This window comes from Cetorhinus maximus, chromosome 11 (assembly GCF_964194155.1).
Source record: "Cetorhinus maximus chromosome 11, sCetMax3.hap1.1, whole genome shotgun sequence".
Taxonomy (NCBI): domain Eukaryota; kingdom Metazoa; phylum Chordata; class Chondrichthyes; order Lamniformes; family Cetorhinidae; genus Cetorhinus; species Cetorhinus maximus.
The window spans coordinates 83,020,034-83,041,238 of NC_135889.1; the positions used below are offsets into that span (position 1 = coordinate 83,020,034).

A 21,205-nucleotide genomic window follows, 5' to 3' on the forward strand; every position below is an offset into this window, starting at 1 on the left:
AGGAAAGCACACATGCACTGAACCATAGATAGACCCATGCAATTGATGCAAGCCCTGCACTGCAGTGTAGATGAGATGGGGGGAAGGGATATTCTTGGTCTTTGTTTCCATAAACTTCCGGAGCACCAACAAAATTTTCAAAGCAACACATATCAGCAAGGGAGCAGAGTTCCATGAAAAAAATAACATTTAATCAGCCCTAAATTAGTATACATACGGCATCCTGTCTCATCAGATTGATCCCTGCAATCAAACACTCCATCACAATGGTAGATATTGCTGATGCACTGTACTCCACTGGCACATTTAAATCCATAGGAAGTGCAGTTAATCACTGGAAAGAAAGCAATTTTAGTTTAGGAATCTGAACCATAAAATATCATTGTTCAAAAAGATAAATTGTCTACGATCGTGGTTGTCACCTTTTAACTACACTTACCACAGTCCTGTTCATCCAATCCATCTAGGCAGTCTTCATCACCGTCACATACGTAAGCTGCGTCAATACACCGATGTTCTGGACATAAAAATTGCTCAGGCTGGCAGGTACTTGTGAAATCTTTATTTTAGAAAGGAGGAATCAGAAAAAAAGCAGGCTTAAATTTGGATTTGAAGTAACATTTATTTAGCTGCTATTGTGAGTTTGTAGGTGACCAAACCTACATTACGTGTCTCAGTTACTAACACCAAATGCAAGGAAATTAATGACTCAGTTTGTTAGAATTCATTTACAATATCACACTAGTTAATGGAAAAGGAAAGTCCTAGGGCAGGATTCTCCCCCCCATCAGGGGCGAAATTGAAGTGTGGGTGTGCACAGCCATGCCTCCAATCGGTGCCCCCAATTGCGGGTGCGGCGCCATTTTACGTGGGCGGGCAATTAAGGCCCGTCCAGCGTGATGTCCGCATGGAAGTGCTATGTGCTCCCTGTGCGGGCGGGGGGAATCCTTAAACTTCATCCCGCCCGTGGATGAGGTTTCATGCTTTTTCTAATTCCTGCCAGGGCTCCTGGCCTGCCCGCCAACCTTAAGGTTGGACGGGCAGGTCCATTAATTAGTTAAATGGCACTGTCAATGGCTTCAATTGGCCATTGACAGGTAGGTGGGCACACAGCTGATTTTGCTGCACCCCCGCCTACCTGAAAATTTAAATGGGGCGTGGTGACGTCGGGAGTTCGTCATTTTACGTGTCGGCGAGCAGGCCCCAAGGGGGCTCACCAACGGGAAAATCCTGCCCCTAATTGTTCTTTCGTGAGTTTGAAAGAAAATATCACAAAATCTACATGATCTGGTTTATGCTTATTTACCATGTCTGTAAGATAACCAGCAACACCAAAGCTTTAATAATAATGTATGAAGCACTATTTCCACATTAATTGAAGTACAAGGTGCAATATAGACTCTAAAGATTGACACCCTTGAGTATATTTTGGAAATATAAAACTTTCTGTTGAAAATAGCATTTTGGTCAGTTCAGTTTAGTGTCTGACATGGAAATGTATTACTATGCTTAGGATTGTGCCTTGGGAGTGGGATTGTGGATCTCAGAGGGTGGGGGGATAGAGCTTGTGGATCTTGGGGTCAGGGGAACAATTAGTGGCAGAGATTCATTTGCAGTCCAGGAGTATTTTTTTGGATGTGAATTTCGTGTTTATCATGATGAATGACATTAGTATTGGGCAATGGAACTCTAAGAGCACCAAGCATTCCTAGTTCAAGTATAGGAGAATGCAAACAAACACTCCTTTTCTCTGCCCCAACATTGAGATTTAGAATAGTAACCTCGACTGCATCAGTCTGTCACTTTAAATTTCTTTGTTGTAGGGGCATCCTGTATTATGGGAGCTATAGAATAGTGATTATGTTACTAGAGTAATAATCCAGAGAGCTGGAATACTGCTCTGGAGAAATTAATTCAAATCCCACCATGAAAACTGGTAGAATTTAAATTCAATTAACTAAATAAATTTGGAATTAAATGCTAGAATTAGTAATGGGGAATTGAAAGTGCTTTTAAGAAAATCTGTTTCACTAAGATCCTTCAGGATACTTACCCGGTCTGGCCTCCAGACCCACAGCAATGTGGCTGACTTGGAATTGCCCTTTGAAATGGCCTAGCAAGGAATGCAGCTGCATTAAACCATTGCAGAAAAGTTGAATAAGAGGAAAATGTGATGAATCACTTGGCATTGACCTAGGCACTGGACACAACAAAGGAACACCCTGCCCAGTCGACCCTGCAAAGTCCTCCTCAATAATATGGGGATTTTTGCCAACGTTGAGAGAGATGTTCCACAAACTAGTCAAGCAACAGCCTGACAGTCACATTCACCAAATTATACCTTACAGCAATGTCCAAGACTCCTGCATCCCAATCGCCAGAGGTGGTGGCACAGTCGTATACAGTCGGGAAGGAGTGGTCCTGAGAGACTTTAGTCTTGACTCTGGATCCCATGAAGTCTCATGGTTTTAGGTTAAACATGGGCAAGGAAACCTCCTGCTGATTACAACCTACCACACCGATGAATCAGTGCTCCTCCATGTTGAAAACCATTTGATAACATTCAGGCTTGTGCTGATACGTGGTAAGTAACATTCTTGCCACACAAGTGCCAGGCAACAGCCATTTCCAACTGGGAAGTGTCTAACCATGTTCTTGACATTCAATGGCATTACCATCAACATTCTGGGCATCATTGTTGACCAGAAGCTTAACTGGACTAGCCACATACATACTGAAACAGACCAGAAGCGGTGTATTCTGTGGCAAGTGACTCACCTCCTGACTCCCCAAAGCCTTTCCACCATCTACATGGCACAAGTCAGGAGCATGATGGAATGTTCCCCATATGTCTGAATGAGTACATTTCCAACAACACTCAAGAAGCTGAACACTGTCCAGAATATAGTAGCCCACATGTTTGACACCCCATCCACCACTTTAAATATTCACTTCCTCCATTGCAGTGTGTACTATCTACAAAATGCACTGTAGCAATTCACCAAGGTTTCTTCAACATCACCCCCCAAGCCTGCAACCTCGACCACTTAAAAGGCCAAGGGCAGCAAGCACATGTAAAATTTCCCTCCAAGTCATCCAGCATTATGACTTGGAAATCTATCGCAGTTCCTTGATCATCACTGGGCCAAAATTCTGGAACTCACTACCTAACAGCACTGTGGATGTACCTTCACCACAGTGGTTCAAGAGGATGGCTCACAATAATCTTCTCAAGCACAATTAGGGATGGGCAATAAATGATGGGCTAGCGACGTCCAAGTCTTATGAATGAATAAAAAAGGATGAAAACTCCATGAGCAGTCATCATCTGCTGAAACGTCACCGTTTCTGTCCACATACATAACACGTCCCACTGAGATGGGATGCATTTTAACACAGACAAATCTTAATCAAAGTGAAATTCCACATGTAGAAAATTTGGACTTCTGATGTGCTCATTAGTCAGCCAGCAAATAGATTGTAGCAAGAACTGGAAGTGATGAAGTTCCCTATCTCCATCTTTGTACTGCCACTATTTGTCAAATAGTTCTGAACTACTTATAATAAATACAGCAGCGATTATCACAATTTACTATCTTCACAAGCAGGTAGTAAAGTCCTTGAGTGCAGTAAGAAACAAACTCTTCAGCAATGTAGTTTTGCTAAGTAGAATCATTAGAGTGGAAACATCAGCCAGAAAGTTGCATTTTACATACACAGCAGTGAATTTTATAAAGTGAAATCTACTGGGTAGAGCAGCAATAATCACTTCTGGTGAACATCCCCCGAGCCACATACAGGATTTATTCAGGAAAGACTTGAATAAATATTCCTGGCCAGTTCAATGGCCACCAGCCATAAGAGTAAAAGATTCCACGTTGTTATATTGTTATATTATTCTTAAAGAGTTAGGAAATAATTGTTATGAGAATGTACACCCAGGGAGCCACATTTGCTGTCGCACTTCAGTCAGGTGCCAAGCAACAATGTATCAGTCCACCACCCACATGGAAGACTGCTGGTAATACACTGGATAAAGCTCTAGCATTTTGAGTCTAAAAGTGTGATTTCAAACTTCTGGGAACACGTAGACATAACATGGTGGCTGCGGGTATCTGTGAGTAAAACCCCAAGCATCTTAAATAGATTTAATGTTGAACTGAGAAAAATCAATGCGAAATAGTGCCAGACAGAGAGAACAAAAACTGAGTGAACCATGTGAAAATGAAATGGCCTCCGCTGCAGTAATGAATGCACAGCTCCAGCCCATGATGAATTGGGAGGCTGATGATGTTATGGAGGCATTTGAGAAGTTTAAACGTAAGTGCAGACTGACATTCAGTAGTTTGCTAAAAGGCACAAGTGACAAAAAAAGGGGTTAACTTTGTGCCGGGGAAAGGGTAAAATGTGTTTAATAGCTGGGAGATCAGTGAGATGACAATACAACCCAGACAATTTTAAAAAAAAACTTCAGCACACATCTCCAGCCAAAGTCAAATCATCGGATCCACCTATATGAGTTTCAAAGCCTGAGGAAGGAACCAGGTTAACCTGTTGGCAATTTCTTAACGAGATTGAAAAATGCATCCAGAAAATGTAAATTCAAAGAAACAGATTAAAGACTCATTTGTGGCTTCACGAGACAATAGTTGAGAAGCTTCCTTGGTTGATGGAGTACATCAGTTCTTTCATACCTCACATGTTAGAATGCACAGCAAACCTACAAGAGCCGGTGAAAGAAGATGTTGAGCACCAGTAGTCAGATCCACATGAGAGGAGTTTCAACAAACACAAAGTAGTTGTATGCAAGCAGACAATTCTATCCTACTACAATATGGGAGTCTGGGCACTTAGCCAAGCATGCATAACGAGGTTTAACTGAGAGCCAGACTTCCATAAAAACATAGAAACATAGAAAATAGGAGCAGGAGTAGGCCATTCGGCCCTTTGAGCCTGTTCCGCCATTCATAATGATCATGGCTGATCATCCAACTCAATAGCCTGCTCCTGCTTTCTCCCCATATCCTTTGATCCCTTTCATCCCAAGAGCTATATCTAACTCCTTCTTGAAAACATACAATGTTTGGCCTCAACTACTTTCTGTGGTAGCGAATTCCACAGGCTCACCACTCTCTGGGTGAAGAAATTTCTCCTCATCTCAGTCCTAAATGATCCACCCCGTATCCTCAGACTGTGACCCTGGTTCGGGACTCCCCCACCATGGGGAACATCCTTCATGCATCTACCCTGTCTAGTCCTGTTAGAATTTTATAGGTTTCTTTGAGGTCCCCCTTCATTCTTCTGAACTCCAGCGAATATAATCCTAACTGACTCAATCTTTCCTCATATGTCAGTCCCGCCATCCCAGGAATCAGTCTGGTAAACCTTTGCTGCACTCCATCTATAGCGAGAACATTCTTCCTCAGATAAGGAGACCAAAACTGCACATAACATTTCAGGTGTGGTCTCACCAAGGCCCTGTATAATTGCAGCAAGACATCCCTGCCCCTGTACTCGAATCCTCTGGCTATGAAGGCCAACATCCCATTTGCCTTCTTTACCGCCTTTGCTATACCTGCATGCTTACCTTCAGCGACTGGTGTACGAGGACACCCAGGTCTCGTTGCACATTCCCCTCTCTCAATTTATAGCCATTCAGATAATAATCTGCCTTTCTGTTTTTGCTACCAAAGTGGATAACCTCACATTTATCCACATTATACTGCATCTGACATGCATTTGCCCACTCATTCAGCTTGTCCAAATCACACTGAAGCATTTCTGTATCCTCCTCACAGCTCACCCTCCCACCCAGCTTTGTGTCATCTGCAAATTTTGAGATATTACATTTAGTTCCCTCATCCAAATCATTAATATATATTGCGAATAGCTGGGGTCCCAGCACCGGTCCCTGCGGTACCCCACTAATCATTGCCTGCCATTTGGAAAAAGGCCCGTTTATTCCTACTCTTTGTTTCCTGTCTGCCAACCAGTTTTCTATCCATCTCAATACACTACCCCCAATCCCATGCATTTTAATTTTACACGCCAACCTCTTATGTGGGACTTTGTTGAAAGCCTTCTGAAAGTCTAAATAAACCACATCCACTGGCTCATCCACTGTCTCCAACTCTACCAGTTACATCCTCGAAAAATTCCAGTAGATTTGTCAAGCATGATTTCCCTTTCGTAAATCCATGCTGACTCTGTCCGATTCTGCCACTGTTTTCCAAGTGCTCAGCTATTAAATCTTTTATAAGGGGATCTAGAATTTTCCCCACTACTAACGTCAGGCTGACTGGTCTATAATTCCATGTTTTCTCTCTACCTCTCTTTTTAACATTAACACCCTCCAATCTGTAGGAACTGTTCCAGAGTCTATAGAATCTTGGAAGATGACCACCAATGCATCCACTATTTCTAGGGCTACTTCCTTAAGTACTCTAGGAAAAGGATTATCTTTATTGAACAAAAACAAAAATACCTGGAAAAACTCAGCAGGTCTGACAGCATCTGCGGAGAGGGATACAGTTGACGTTTCGAGTCCGTATGACCCTTCATCAGAACTAAGACATATGGAAATGAGATGAAATATAAACTTGTAGAGGGTGGTGGGTGGGACAGGTAGAGCTGGATAGGGGGCCTGTGATAGGTGGAGGCCAAGAAGAGATTGCCAAAGATGTCATAGACAAAAGTACAAAGGGGTGTTGACGGTGATGATATCTAAAGGATGTGCTAATGGGGACATTAAGGGTAGAAAGCAGGACGAGCAAGTGGCACATCTGCTTCCAGGGACAGCAGGCCTGACTCCATCCCACACCCGGCCTCAGCACAACCACACCACCCCCTCATCCCTTCAGGAGAAAAATTGAGTCTGACATGGCACTTCCTACTGAGGTGAATCTGACGAGTTGGGAAATCCCTGCCTCGGTAGCGAAAATCCAGCCCGTACAAGTATAATTATTTTTAACTTCTGGGAACAAAACATAACACATGTCGTCTTGGAAATGCTCATGATCAGAGTAAATAAGTGAGCTGCTCATTTATCATTGCCTAGACACTTTTATTTTTGTGCGAGTAGGGTTAAAAGCCTCTTCCAAATCTTTCTGAATATTTAATTCATCCTTCTGCCCATCTAAAATGATGCTGGAAGTAATAAATCAGCACACATCCCTGTTGCTGAGCTGTTGGTTTGTTTCTTTGGTGTCAGCTCTGCATTGGGCTTAAAACCAACAGCTCTGCATGTCTTACAAATATGTGGACACCGCAAAACAGCGTTTAAGCAATCAACCCCCTCCCCCGCCCCAGTTAATGAGCTTAATTAATCTTTCTCCAATAGCTTCAACAACTCATTTCTGATGTTTTAACAAGACACTGGAAATTTGTAACCTTCTTCTGCAATGAACAAACATATCACCCCATGCAGTAATTTTTAGATGTCATTCACTGTTGGAGACATTTCTGAGCTGAAATTTCATTCTCAGCATGACCGTTATTTCAAAAAATAGAGGGCGGAATTTTCCTGGCCTCCGGGTGGTGTGAACGAGGCAGTGGGGCTGGTAAAATGCCAGGCAGCCACGCCGGGAAGGCTCAGTGCTGCCATTGGGGAGGTATCCCAACTATGGGACCGCTGCTGCTCGCCAAATGGAAGTGGGCAGGCAATTTGAATGATTAATGGCCCAATTGAAGGTGATTATCTGTGGGTGCTTGCATTTTGCCAATGGGGGAGTGGTCCTTCATCACCTGGAGGGGAGCCCACCAGCTACATGGAGGCAACTTCCCAGGATTCCATTCAACCTGGAGGCTCCATGTTGGAAGCAGGGATCGCTGGCAGCAAATGATGCCCCAGTGGCCCCAGCATTCTCCAGGCCCTGCCTGCTTGGAGCATATTAAAAAATCATTTAATATTCACCATTCTGAAGACACTTGCTCTCATGTTCTCCTTGCTGCCTTAGCAGCTGCCATCTCTCTCAGTGGTGCTGCCGAGGCTGCAGAGCTGCTGGTCCTCTGATTGTGCCGGTAATGGGGTGAGCTGTCATGGTTTTATAATGATATAAAAGCACCCATCACTCATAAGGGATTGAGTAAACACGCTGTGGGTTCATTTATCGAGACTAGGCACTTGGGAACATATATACAGAGGGATAAAGCTTGATGACATCAGAGCTGCAAAGCTGTGTGTGTGCTCTGCTGAAAGCAAAAGTGAAACTAAGACAGGATTGCATGACACACTTCTATTCACGTGATGTCATGCTGCAATCCCTTAAAGGCATATTACAACAAGGGCCACCTGCCTTCCTTTATTGGCCACCTCCCCCGACTGTTGGTTCTCAATTGCCTTTTGCTGGCAATATCACAAAAGAAGTCCTGCTTCCTCAGCCTACTTGGCACCCAAAAACCACCCTGACAACGGGGCTGCCGCTGCTACAGCAAAATCTCACTCTTAAATCTTAAATATTTTAAATTTATCTGTATATTCTTAAATAAGTATAAACCTTTTGTTGTGTTTTACTTTGTCTAGCCTTGACCACATGAAGAGCACGTACATTTTCTTAAGTGCAGAGAATGAACACACTTTGGAGAGATTAATATGCCCCTATCTGATCAGGATATTTAAATTAATTGGCCTAATAGCTAATGGTGTTTAGCTTACACACTGATATTACATACTTTACGGTACTATTTCATTTGGAGTTTTTTTCTCTAACTGCACTAACTGAAGATAATATATTCTTATTCAATCTGAAGACTGGGAATTTAATAAACCATTACATTTTATTTAATTTTACTGAAAATTTAATGAATATTTGAATTCTTTAATTGTTCATTTGGTGAAAGTGTTCATACAAACAATGGTCCTAAATTTCTTCAGACATACTGCCGCTGCTGATGTTACCAAATGTCCGTCAGAAACCTAAAATTCCATAAAGTATTAAAACAAATTGTTGTAAAATGATACCAGATCACAACAGATCAATGGGTTATTTCATTTCAAAAAGTCCACCCTACATCATTTAAACTTACAAAACACGCCTCGCAGAACAAAATGTAATACATACCACAGTTAAGTTCATCTGAGCCATCTCCACAATCATTTTCTGTGTCACATACCCAGGTCTTAGGGATGCACCTGAAATTTGTGCAGGTAAAAGCATTTGCAGCACAGGTTCTGGGGACATTAGTTGGGCATCCTTTTTCATCACTCCCATCTGAGCAGTCATCTTGTCCATCACATCTCCAGTAATTTGGAATGCATTGGTCATTTGTGCACGTAAAGGCAAATGAAGAGCATGTGGTATCTAGGTGCAGAAATACAGGACAAGAATATACGTTTTTATGATAAGTGTATAAAAATGGTTCAAGTCTATACTTTTCTTAGTGGGGAAATTAATAATATCCGCATGTAACACCCATCAGATGCTAAGATGGCTTGTCTCAGAAGTTAGAAACTTAGAAAATTATAGCAGCTTCAGTCAAATTAGTAGTGCATATTATTAAATACATATTAAAAGCTTCTCATCTTTGACGCATTGAAACGCCATGCATTTTGACTCTGAATGAATACCACACAATGCATGGAAGTACTTAACAAACTTTACCCTTGTTAACAAGACCCATTTTCCAACACTTATGTCAGAATATTCAATCTTTTTTTATGGACCTTAAACAATACATTTCAATAATGAACTGATACAGAAATATTTGGGGCCTGAAATTAATCTTCATGTACCAAAACCTGTACTAGTGAGATAATATAATTGCATACAAGATAAAATCAGAAATCATTTCAACTTAAATCAGTAAAATTGCACTGTTGTCAAAATTACTTTCAGTACTGTACATTGAAAATACAAGAGCTTATCAAAGAAATTGTTGCCAAATGGCTATTAAAACAATTATACTTCAGTATAAGCCTTCACCCAATGCCTCCACATTAGTCTTACTCATTCTCCCTTGTGCAGAATTGGTGTCAGCTGTGGTTCAGTAGATAGTATTCTCACCTGAGGCAAAAGGTTGTGGATTCTAGTTCCACCAGATAGATTTAAGCTGACACTGTAGTACAATACTGAGTAGTCATTCAAAAGAGACATTGAACTGAAGTCCTCTCAAGTGGAAATAAAAGGCCCCATTTTGTAGGGAAGTTCTCGCAATGTCCTGACCAACATTTATCCCTCAGCCAGAACTACGAAAATCTCGGGTCATTATCACATTGCTGCTTGTGACATTTTGCTGAGTGCAAGTTGGCTGCCACATTTCCTACATTACAATGGTGACTATGTTTAAAAACTCCTTAATTGCCTGTAAAGTGCTTTGGAACATCCTGGGGTCATGCAAGGTGTTCTATAAATGCTAGTCTCTCTTTTCCTCTTTTGATAATCGTCAAATTTGCCTGATGGCAGCTTTTCACTAAAAAGCTATAAAAATGATCCATATATTTGTGATTTGACTATATTCAATAGGCTGCTCATAAAACACCAGCGATGCCAGTTAAAACCTCATGCAGGATATCGATGTAAAATCTAAATGCAACACTTAGGGCTGGATTTTGGCTAACGAGGTAGCTCGAGTCAGGAAATTTACCAATTTGGCAGACCCACCTCAGATTAAAGGGCACCATTGGACCCAACTTGCACTCTGGAGAGGTGGGGACAGGATCAAGTCAAGCCCACCAACCCTGGAAGGAGATTCTGGGCGGCCTCAGGGGCAGATGAGTGGCAAGGGGGGCTGGTCAGAAGGCCTGCTTGAGTTCTCTGGGACTTTGCCCCAGTTGTTTTAGAAACTGTTAGGACTTCTAGCCCTCACCGCCTCCCTCAACCTCCACCCATCCGCATGCTACCTTGTACTCCCATTGCCTCTCCATGCCAGCTCATGGGTTCTGCCCAACCCACATGCCCACCCTTATACACCTGATGTTCCCTCATGCCCTCATGACCCCTCATGCTCCCTTAGCTCCTTCATGCCAACTCATGCCCTCACCCAACTCCACATAATCCCTCATATCCTCATGACCCCTCATACCTCCATGCCACCTCCATTGCCACTCACCCAGCATCTGCCATGGGTAGACCTCAGGAGCCATGCAGGGATGAAAAAAATTAAACTTCTAACAATCAAATACAGCTCACATTCATACACACTTGATAGTGAAAAACTCATTCATGAAACCCATTCAAAGTTTTAAATCTCAATTGTTCAACTCTTATAGAAAGAAATGTCTATATAGACCTGACATCAAAGATGGCTAATCCTTTAGTAGCCTCTTTAAACTATCAAACTATGAAGTCAAAACCTCCATGAGATAATTTCGTTTTTGAAACTCAGCCAAGCCTTCATAATGACATAATAAAATAATAATCCTTTGGAAATGAGAATAAAGATATCTATTGAAACTGCACAAACAGGTGGCAATGTCTTTTTCTAACCTAAACCAGATGGCCTGTCAGCCAAAACAGTCCAGCATTTTTTTTAAACTCGCACTAACAGTTTAAGCCTTTTTATTCCAAGTTTAAAGAGTAGAGGATTTAAAAAAGCTTCAAAGCATAACAATTAAACAGATTTTACCCACCATTCAAAAAGGTTTACTCCATCAATTTGTGACTCCCACACTGGGGGTTAAAACCCTTAGAACAGCCAAAATGGGGACTGTTTGAACTCAGCACTAAGTTGAAATGACCCTGCTAAATTCAAGTTTCCCTCCTGTGTGAATCACTCACCGTCCCCTTCCCCCGCTGGTAAAAATCGAATCTGTCGGAATTTGGGGTGGAATTTCTGCATCCGGGTCCTGCCCACTATTTTTAAAGGTTTGTGGAGTCTTCCCAACTCCATGAAAATCAGGCTCTTTGCTTGATTTCTGGACGGCAAACATGTTTTCCAGTTCTATTCCCCATAGGAAAAAGTAGATTTTAAAATCTAACATTTCTACTAATTTTACGATGGGCTTTACTGTGTCAAATTATTACTGGGGTTCAAAGTCTGCTAGCATTCCAATCAAAACACTATTTGTAGTATCATTCAGGATATATTAATTAAATATGATGGTTCATAAAGGATTGAAATCCATTGGTATATTAGAAATTTAATTAATGTGACAAAGAGAAGTATTCTGAAAGCTGAGGACAATTGATCTCATTCTGTAATGTTTCATAATCTTTTATTTCTTCGCCCAAGAATGTATTAATTAGAAGTGCTGAAAGGTAAATTTGAGCTTATGTAAGAAGAGAAATCAAGGCCTTTTAAATAAATTAAATAAGTGCATTAAACGCTTCAATTATACTGACACATTGGCTACATTGTATGTAAATTTCAACAGTACGTACTTAAAGTTCCACAGTTTGCTTCATCACTATTATCATGGCAGTCATTAACTCCATCACAGTGACTGTAATTTGGCACACATCTTCCATTGGCACAAGTGAAAGAAAAGAAGGCACATTGTTGTGTGGGTGGTTCACTTAATAAATCTTCAATGCAGTTAATGTGGTTGGAATCAAGTTTCATTCCGTAGGGGCAACCACAGACTCTCTGAAAATTGGGTACCGGGAAGCAAAAATGACTGCAGTCTCCATTGGGGTTTGTTGGTTTGTTACAGTTGTTGGATCCTATATTACATAAACAGCAAAACGTCTGTTAGAAAGGTGTAGACGACACTAAGACTTCAACATGGGAATTCATTAAAATAAAATTTTCTCAGTATTAAGTCAAATGGAAGTTAGTAAATAATATTGGGAGTAAAATTCTTCCAAAAATTGATTTTTTTTCACTTATAATAAATTCTTCATTAAACTTAATGGGAGTGCATTCCCCTCTATTCAATCTACTAGCCCAAATTCTATTTGGGCCCAAAGGTGGAGAGCCAGCAGATTGAAAAGACAAAAAATTGGAAGGTTTGCATTTATAAAGCGCCTTTCATGACGGACATCCGAAAGTGCTTTACAGCCAATGAAGCACTTTTGAAACCAAGTCATTATTGCAATGTAGAAAAGCCAATTTGCAGACAGCAAGGTTCTGCAAACAGCAAAACAAATATTCAATTTTTGTGATGTTGATTAAGGCCAGAATACCAGGGGTGACTTCCTTGCTCATCTTTGAAATAGTGCCATGGGATTTTTATGTCAACCTGAGAGAGCAGACTGGACCTCAGTTTAACATCTCATCCAAAAGACAGCATTTCTGTCAGTGCAGCACTCCTCACAGTACTGCACTAGAGCGTCGACCTTGATTTTTGTGTTCAAGTCCTGTAGTGGGATTTGAACCAGCGACTTTCTGACTCAGAGGCCAGAATGCTACCAACTGACACAGCCAAAATTTGGGCAGAATTCATTTTTACCACGATTCTAACTTGTCCCGTTTTGCCATTTTCTGGCGGAACAATGGGTAAATTTTACACCTCCTTTGTCAAAGATGGATTGTCTGGGCTTTTTTCACAGGTTACATCAAGAATTTCACCCAGAAGGCCATTCTAAAGGCTGATTGGAAATTCCATCAGCTAAGATATGGTGGTGCTCTGTTGAGGCCTTTTGAAATGTCTCAGCATTTACCCAGAGCAAAGAAATCAATCCCATCAGGGATCGATTACTTTCTTTCTAGAGGCAGAGTGGCTCTTTATTCAGCTAAGATTATCGCTGCTCATTTTGTTTCATCATGGAAAAGACCATGAGGTACTAGTTGGGATGGAGTTTACACCTTTGGCTTTGGCCAAATGGAGATCCTGCTCCACCACAACTGCGCTGGTGAAGCAGGACCCTCAAAATTTTAGACCTGCGTGCTTTGGGGAATTTGTTAGTTCAACAGATTTCGTAGATAGTTAAAAAATATATAATTTGATTATTTATACATACCAGTCTGGACAGAAGCATCAAATGATTTTACATGCATAATGTTGTCAATGCCTCTTCTGATAATAGACATCCCACCACCATCTATTTTCCGCACACGGACAATACCATTCAGCCTCCAATCCGTAAAGTATGCATAATCTACAGAGAAAAGGCAATCAAAAAACTATATAAGGCCAAACTAGCTGATGTAGTTTTGTTCTTTTTTTCATTCACAGGATGTGGGCTTTGCTGGCTGGGCAAGTATTTATTGCCCATTCCTACTTGCCCTTGAGAAGATGGTGGTGAGCTGCCTTCTTCAACCGCTGCAGTCCATGTGGTGTAGGTACACCCACAGTGCTGTTAGGGAGGGAGTTCCAGGATTTTGACCCAGTGACAGTGAAGGAACGGCAATATATTTCCAAGTCAGGATGGTGAGTGACTTGGAAGGTAACTTCCAGGTGGGGTGTTCCCATCTATTTGCTGTCCTTATCCTTCCAGATGGTAGTGGTCATGGATTTGGAAAGTGCTGTCAAAGGAGCCTTGGTGAATTCCTGCAATGCAACTTGTAGAGGTACACACTGCTGCTACTGTGAGTCAGTGGTGGAGGGAGTGAATGTTTGTGGATGTGGTGCCAATTAAGCAGGCTGCTTTGTCCTGGACAGTGTCAGGCTTTTCGAGTGTTGTTGGAGCTGCACTCTTCCAGGCAAGTGTTCCATCACACTCCTGACTTGTGTCTTGTAGGAGGTGGACAGGCTTTGGGGAGTCAGGAGGTGGGTTACCCGTCGCACGATTCCTAGCTTCTGACCTGCTCTTGTAGCCACAGTATTTATATGGCTAGTCCAATTCAGTTTCTAGTCAATGGTAACCCCCAGGATGTTGATAGTAGAGCATTCAGTGATGATAATGCCATTGAACATCAAGGGGTGATGGTTGGATTCTCTCTTGTTGGAGATGGTCATTGCCTGACACTTGTGTGGCACGAATGTTACTTGCCACTTGTCAACCCAAGCCTTGATATTGTCCAGGTCTTGATGCATTTGGACATGGACTGCTTCAGTATCTGAGGAGTCGTGAATGGTACCGAACATCGTGCAATCATCAGCAAACATCCCCACTTCTGATCTTATGATGGAAGGAAGGTCATTGATGAAGCAGCTGAAGATGGTTGGGCCGAGGACACTACCCTGAGGAAATCATGCAGTGATATCCTGGACCTGAAATGATTGACCTCCAACAACCACAACCATCTTCCTTTGTGCTAGGTATGACTCCAACCAGTGGAGAGGTTTCCTCCTGATTCCAATTGACTCCAGTTTCGAAAAGGTTCCTTGATGCCACATTCGGTCAAATGCTGCCTTGATGTCAAGGGCAGTCATTCTCACCTCATCTCGGGAGTTCAGCTGTTTTGTCCATGTTTGAAGCAAGGCTGTAATGAGGTCAGGAGCTGAGTGACCGTGGTGGAACCCAAACTGGGCATCAGTGAGCAGGTTATTGCTAAGCAAGTGCCACTTGGTAGCACTGTTGATGACCCCTTCCATTACTTTACTGATGATGGAGAGTAGACTGGCCGGGTTGGATTTGCCCTGCTTTTTGTGTACAGGACATGCCTGGGCAATTTTCTACATGGGCGGGTAGACGCCAGTGTTGTAGCAGTATTAGAATAGCTTGGGTAGGGGCGCAGCAAGTTCTGGAGCGCAAGTCTTCAGTGCTATTGCCGGAATATTGTCAGGGCCCATAGTCTTTACAATATCCAGTGCCTTCAGCCGTTTCTTGATATCACGTGGAGTGAATCGAATTGGCTGAAGACGCATCTGTGATGCTGGGGACCTCCAGAGGAGGCCGAGATGGATCATCCACTTGGCACTTCTGGCTGAAAATTGTAGCAAATGCTTCAGCCTTATCTTTTGCACTGATGTGCTTAGCTCCTCCATCATTGAGAATGGGGATATTTGTGGAGCCTCCTCCTCTAGTGAGTTGTTTAATTGTCCACCACCAATCACGACTGGATGTGGCAGGACTGCAGAGCTTAGCTCTGATCCATTAGTTGTAGGATCGCATAGCTCTGTCTGTCACTTGCTGCTTATGCTGTTTGGCACGCAAGTAGTCCTGTTGACACCTCATTTTTAGGTATGCTTGGTGCTGCTCCTGGCATGCCCTCCTGCACTCTTCACTGAACCAGGGTTGAGCCCCTGGCTTGATGGTAATGGGAGAGGGGGGATATGCTGGGTCATGAGGTTACAAATTGTGTTTGTACACAATTCTGCTGCTGCTGATGGCCCACAGCATCTCATGGATGCTCAGTTTTGTGTAACAAAATGAATACAACTACATATCATAAATGTTTACAATGGGCCATAACTTACAACTAGCATCGGAAAGTGCTGGCCCACAGGAATTAGAAGAAATAAATACACACTTACCCTGGCCCTTCTGTTCACCGGAGCTGCTTGGGGCCTGCACCATAAGGCTTCTCTCAGGCCCCAGAAAAGAGTAGCTCTGGTGGGTTCAAGGAGGCCACACCCTCTTTTTTACAGCACAAGCTGCCATAAAGCAGGTAAGTTTAAAGGGTCAGGGAAATCGACAAGCCATGGAGAAGGGAAGTATGTAAGAAAAGTGAATAGGATTTTGGGGGTTGGGGGTGTCCAGGGGTGGTCCAGGAGGGTGGGGGTGTGGGTGGGGTCGGTTGGATGTCCAATGGTGGGGGGGGTGGAGAGGGGGGTTGGAAATCCATGGGGTGCGGGGTGGGGAGGGCGCTTGGAAGTCTGTGGGGGGACTTTGGGAGGGGGGAGATAGTTGGAGGTCCAGGGGGTGGCGTTGTCAGAGGTCGTGGGAGGGCTGAGGATGGGAGGCCGGGGTGGGGGGTATCAGAATTCTGGGTTGGGGTGTGGGGTTGGGGGTTCGGGAGGGTGGGGGGAGTCCCGTGTGGTGGCGTTCAGGGTTGTGGGGGTAGTCCAGAGAGGTAGGTCTGGGTCTTTACAATAGTTACCCAGAAGTTAAAAGGGGTTTTAATTCTTCTAACATTTTCTGAGTAACTATTGTCGGAGGCATCCAAAGTTTGCGATTTAAGCCGTATTTTCAGATGATTCCCAGCACAGCTCAATTGTCCAGAGGATGTGTGCACTTCTGGGCAATTGCCGTGCAAACCCTTACCTGGGAACCTCCGAGAGGGATTCCCCAGTGCATCTTTGGGGTACCCGCCAAATCCGACGCTGGAGAGTCAGAAGTTATGGCCCAATGTATTTTAATTTCTTTTACAGGAAGTCTCATGACTTTAAAATTTTATAGGATTGTGACTTACCACCAAATACTGTAAGACCAAAAGGGTGTGACATTTGGCTAATTTGACTGAGTGTCTGTCTGTCGAAACCACTGAAGGAGCAGTGCTCAATTTTATCAAAAAAGGCATCCACCCAATACAGACGAAGAGAACTAGAAAAGCAAAAATCTTTGATTCAGTTGAAGTGGAGACTAAATAATTGTGTAAAATGACGTGCTGAATTCAAAACACGCCCACAAAGATTTAAAAAATAAATTCAGCGTTACAATATTCTGCTCTACAGCTGACACTCTCAAATAAATATAAGACCTGCTCATGAACCAGGACTACCATGGAGGACAGCAATGGACTGATGGTGGTATAACGGTAATACCACTGGACTAGTAATCCAGCGGCCCAGGCTAATGCCCTGGGAAACAGGGGGTTCATATCCCACCATGGCAGCTGGTGGAATTTGAATTCAATTAATAATAATCTGGAATTTAAAGCCAGTCTCAGTAATCATGAGCATGAAGCTATCATTGATTGCCGTAAAACCCCATGTGGTTCACTAATACCCTTAAGGGAAGGAAATCTGCCATCCTTTCCTGGTCTGGCCTACATGTGAATCCAGATCCAGAGCAATGTGGCTACCTCTGATCTGCTCTTTGAAATGTTGAGCAAGCCACTTAGTTCAAGGGCAATTAGAGATGGACAACAAATTACCTTGCCAGCGATGCCCATAGCCCATGAAAGAATAAAGAAAAGAAAACAAACTCTGAAATTAACTATCAGCATATGGGACAGAACAATGGTAATGGGCTGAAAACAAGTTTTTTGTTTATTCGTTCATGGGATGTGGGCATCACTGGCTGGGCCAGCATTTATTGCCCATTCCTAATTGCGCTTGAGAAGGTGGTGGTGAGCTGCCTTCTTGAAGCGTTGCAGTCCATGTGCAAATGCATTCATCATTCTGTAACTAGCATTTAGGTTCAGAATTCAATAAGTATTGCAGAGTAATCAATAAATCTTTTACTTATACATTCACTGAAAGTGAATGCTTAACAACTAACGTGAATACCACTTGTTTTTCTTTCCTTAGAATTTAAGGGGTTTAATTTCTGTTTTAAAGGCATTCATGGGAATGTTTTTTATTCAACAAACAACCAAGGAAATCACATTTTACAATTAAAACAATTCAACGTCATTTAAAACTGAATTTTAATTTAATTATTGCAAGAAAAAGAGGTCTTCTCCTGTTCTTTTCGTAAAAAAGAAATTTTATTCTGACTCTTCTGGTCATGTGACAAATACTATTCCTAGTTAAAACGACAACCAGACAATCTTCCAAGATCCATTTTTATTGTACTATTGGATCAGCCTTGATCAAATGAATGTGAGGTTTGAAAGTGACTGATATGTTTTCTTCGTCCTCTCTCTGGTGAAGTGCTTTGACCCCCTCGACTGTCTCCGTGATGTCTTGGTAGAAGTTAAAAATTATGATGGAAAAACTTGTATCCTGCTACTCTATTGGGTTTAATAATGTATAATCAAAGAAACTGTGCTAATTTATTTTCATGTCAATGTTCATATTCAGTTGTCAAAGCCAGCAAAACGTCCGCACAAATATTGGGTGGGATTTAACGGCCCCATCGCGGTGGGGGTGGGTCCATAAAATGCAGCGAGCCGTTCAAAAGTCCGGCGGGTCCATAAAATCCCACTGGCATAAATTTCCACCCATAAAAGCTGTTTTAAGGGTAAACTGACTATTTCTTGACCATTAGCAAATGGAGGAAAACATTCCCCCTGAAGATTGACAGCTGTAGAATTAGCCTTTGAATTATCAGTCTGGCTTACCTCCAGTCAATGGCTAGGCCATTCGGCCAACCGAGTGTTGTATTGATTATTGCCATTGCATTTGACCCATCACCCCAGGCTCTCATGATCTTTGCAGGCCTGTACCAGTCTGTCCAGAAGATATATCTGTAAGTGGATGTTAAAGTGGTAAATCCGACACTTATGGGTTTCAGCTCCAACTAAATCTACGAATGTTACTCAAAAATCCATCCATGATATTTAACAGGGAGAAAACTATGAATACTGAAAATTTTATTTACCCCATCACTGGATGCACAACAATAGATCTAGGATTGTTCAAGTTCTCAACAATTGTTCTCCTGGATTTATCAGCTAACCGCAGAACAGAAATGCTGCTGTAACGTGCATCAGTCCAGTAAAGATTCCTTGAAATCCAATCAAAAGCCAGATCTTCTACTCCATCCACTCTATTGGTAACTAGGATTTCCTGGTCTACATACCAGACAGAAAACCAAGCATTATTGATTTTAATTCTCAAGTTTGTTCGCTGGTAGATACAGAGTTCTGTTTACAAGCTCTTAGCTGGTTTGTAGCAAGAGAGTGAAAGAATGAGATTGGGGGTGAGAGACAGTGAGCAAGAAAGAACAATCCAAACAAATTCAAATCCAGGTGCCAAAGGTGAGCAGAGAGTGCACCATCCAGTCTCCACCCCTGTGGCCATTTTGACAACTAGTTCCCCTAAAAAAAATGCCGTAGTGGGGAAGCCTACAGTTCAAAATCTCAAATCAAGCAGAGCTTAACCTCAGTCCTTAGTTTTAGGATATAGGCAAGTGCAACACATTTATTTGTTGATGAGACTAAAATGAATTTATTATGAAACTGGCAGATTTATCTTCTTAAAAATGGTAGGAACTTCACTTCCAGCTTCCAGGGTATCCTTAACTACAACTTTAAGAGGATAGCAAGGAGCTGATATTATCGGATTGTCTCCATATAAAGCAGAATTTAAAAATAATCTAATTAGACCAATACAACACATGGAGAAATTAAACACCTGTAAAAACAATCTTTTAAACTGATGACTATCCTTTAAAAATGCTAAAGGGCAAAGAAGTTTCCATATTTTGTTTAAGAAGCAGAACCCACAATCTTTCCTTTAAAAAAAATGAAAAAGATCTGAATTGTTGGTTATTTACATTGATTTGGTTATTTTATTACCTGTTCCATCAATTTTCTGTTGATAAATCAGGTCAGTCCTTCTTTCAGAGAAAAAGATTGTCTGCCGTGCTGCATCAAAATCAAGTCCTACAAAGTAAGAGGGGCTTGCTGTCACAGGCAGGATGATGTCTTTCTGGCTGGAGATATTGAAAGGGATTCCACGCACAGCCAGCCGGGATGAAAATAGTAGGAACTGGGTCACAGCTGCAGAGAAGAGAACATAAAGTGCTCAAAATATTCTTCAATTTAATATACCAGGGAGTCAAAACCAAATGCAATATTCACATCCAGCAGGATTACAGAGCAGAGACATAACTGGACAAAGGTGGAAGAATGGAGGAGAGAATTAGGAGGAAGAAGGGAGAGAATGGAAGCAAGAGGCAGAGAAGGAAGGGGAGAGCAAAGACAGACAGGCAGTTGAAAAGGAAGATGGGAAGGGGACAGGAAAGGTGATTGGTGTGAGAGAGAGAGCGAGAGGGGGGAATAGCAGCAGGAGAAGAAAAGAAGGAAAAGTTGGAAGAGAAGGGCAATGATGAGGGGGAGCAAGGTTTAACATTTAAACCACAGGGTACATTTATTGATCCGTGGAAAGCTACGCTTAAAAGGAGAGGTGGGTCGGATAATTGGAGCTTTAGTTTTCTAGCCTTATCTCTCATCTATGCTTCTCAAGAATAGCTTTCTTGCTGGGAATGTGGAAGCACCAACTGGATTCAATATTCTGTCTTTACATTTTGAGAAGTATTAAGATAGAAATCATTTAATTGAGCAATGGGGGAAGTAATCCAATAAAGCCTAGTTTTTAAAAAAATTTCTAAAAACTCTGACACTAGCTATGGCCCAGTTTTAACTCATTCAAAACCCATTCACTCGCACAGAGTTAAAAATTGGTCCCCCCGAGAAACTTGAGCACAAAAATCTAGACTAACAATTCAGTACAATACTGAAAGTCTTTTACAGGACACATTAAAACCAGGCTCCATCTGTCCTCTTAAGTGCACAAAAAAGATCCTATTGCACTATTCAAAGAAGAGCAAGGATGCCCTCCCAATGTCCTGGTAAACATATATCACTCAACCAAACACTAAAGCAGTTTAAT

The 21,205-nt window shown here is 42.1% G+C and overlaps 1 protein-coding gene across 2 annotated transcripts in view; it reads right to left on the bottom strand.

Annotated features, from left to right (window-relative positions):
* The window catches only part of lrp2a (low density lipoprotein receptor-related protein 2a), a 361,142-nt gene that overhangs the window by 188,041 nt on the left and 151,896 nt on the right, over positions 1–21,205 (bottom strand). For both annotated transcript variants that reach the window (XM_078552334.1, XM_078552333.1), the window contains exons 16-24: positions 20,110–20,313; positions 19,191–19,383; positions 18,931–19,056; positions 17,116–17,246; positions 13,839–13,976; positions 12,318–12,599; positions 9,060–9,299; positions 440–559; positions 218–334 (exon numbers count right to left, since the gene is read on the bottom strand). In XM_078552334.1, coding sequence (XP_078408460.1) covers positions 218–334; positions 440–559; positions 9,060–9,299; positions 12,318–12,599; positions 13,839–13,976; positions 17,116–17,246; positions 18,931–19,056; positions 19,191–19,383; positions 20,110–20,313 — 1,551 coding nt within the window. The remainder of the gene's footprint in view (positions 1–217; positions 335–439; positions 560–9,059; positions 9,300–12,317; positions 12,600–13,838; positions 13,977–17,115; positions 17,247–18,930; positions 19,057–19,190; positions 19,384–20,109; positions 20,314–21,205) is intronic.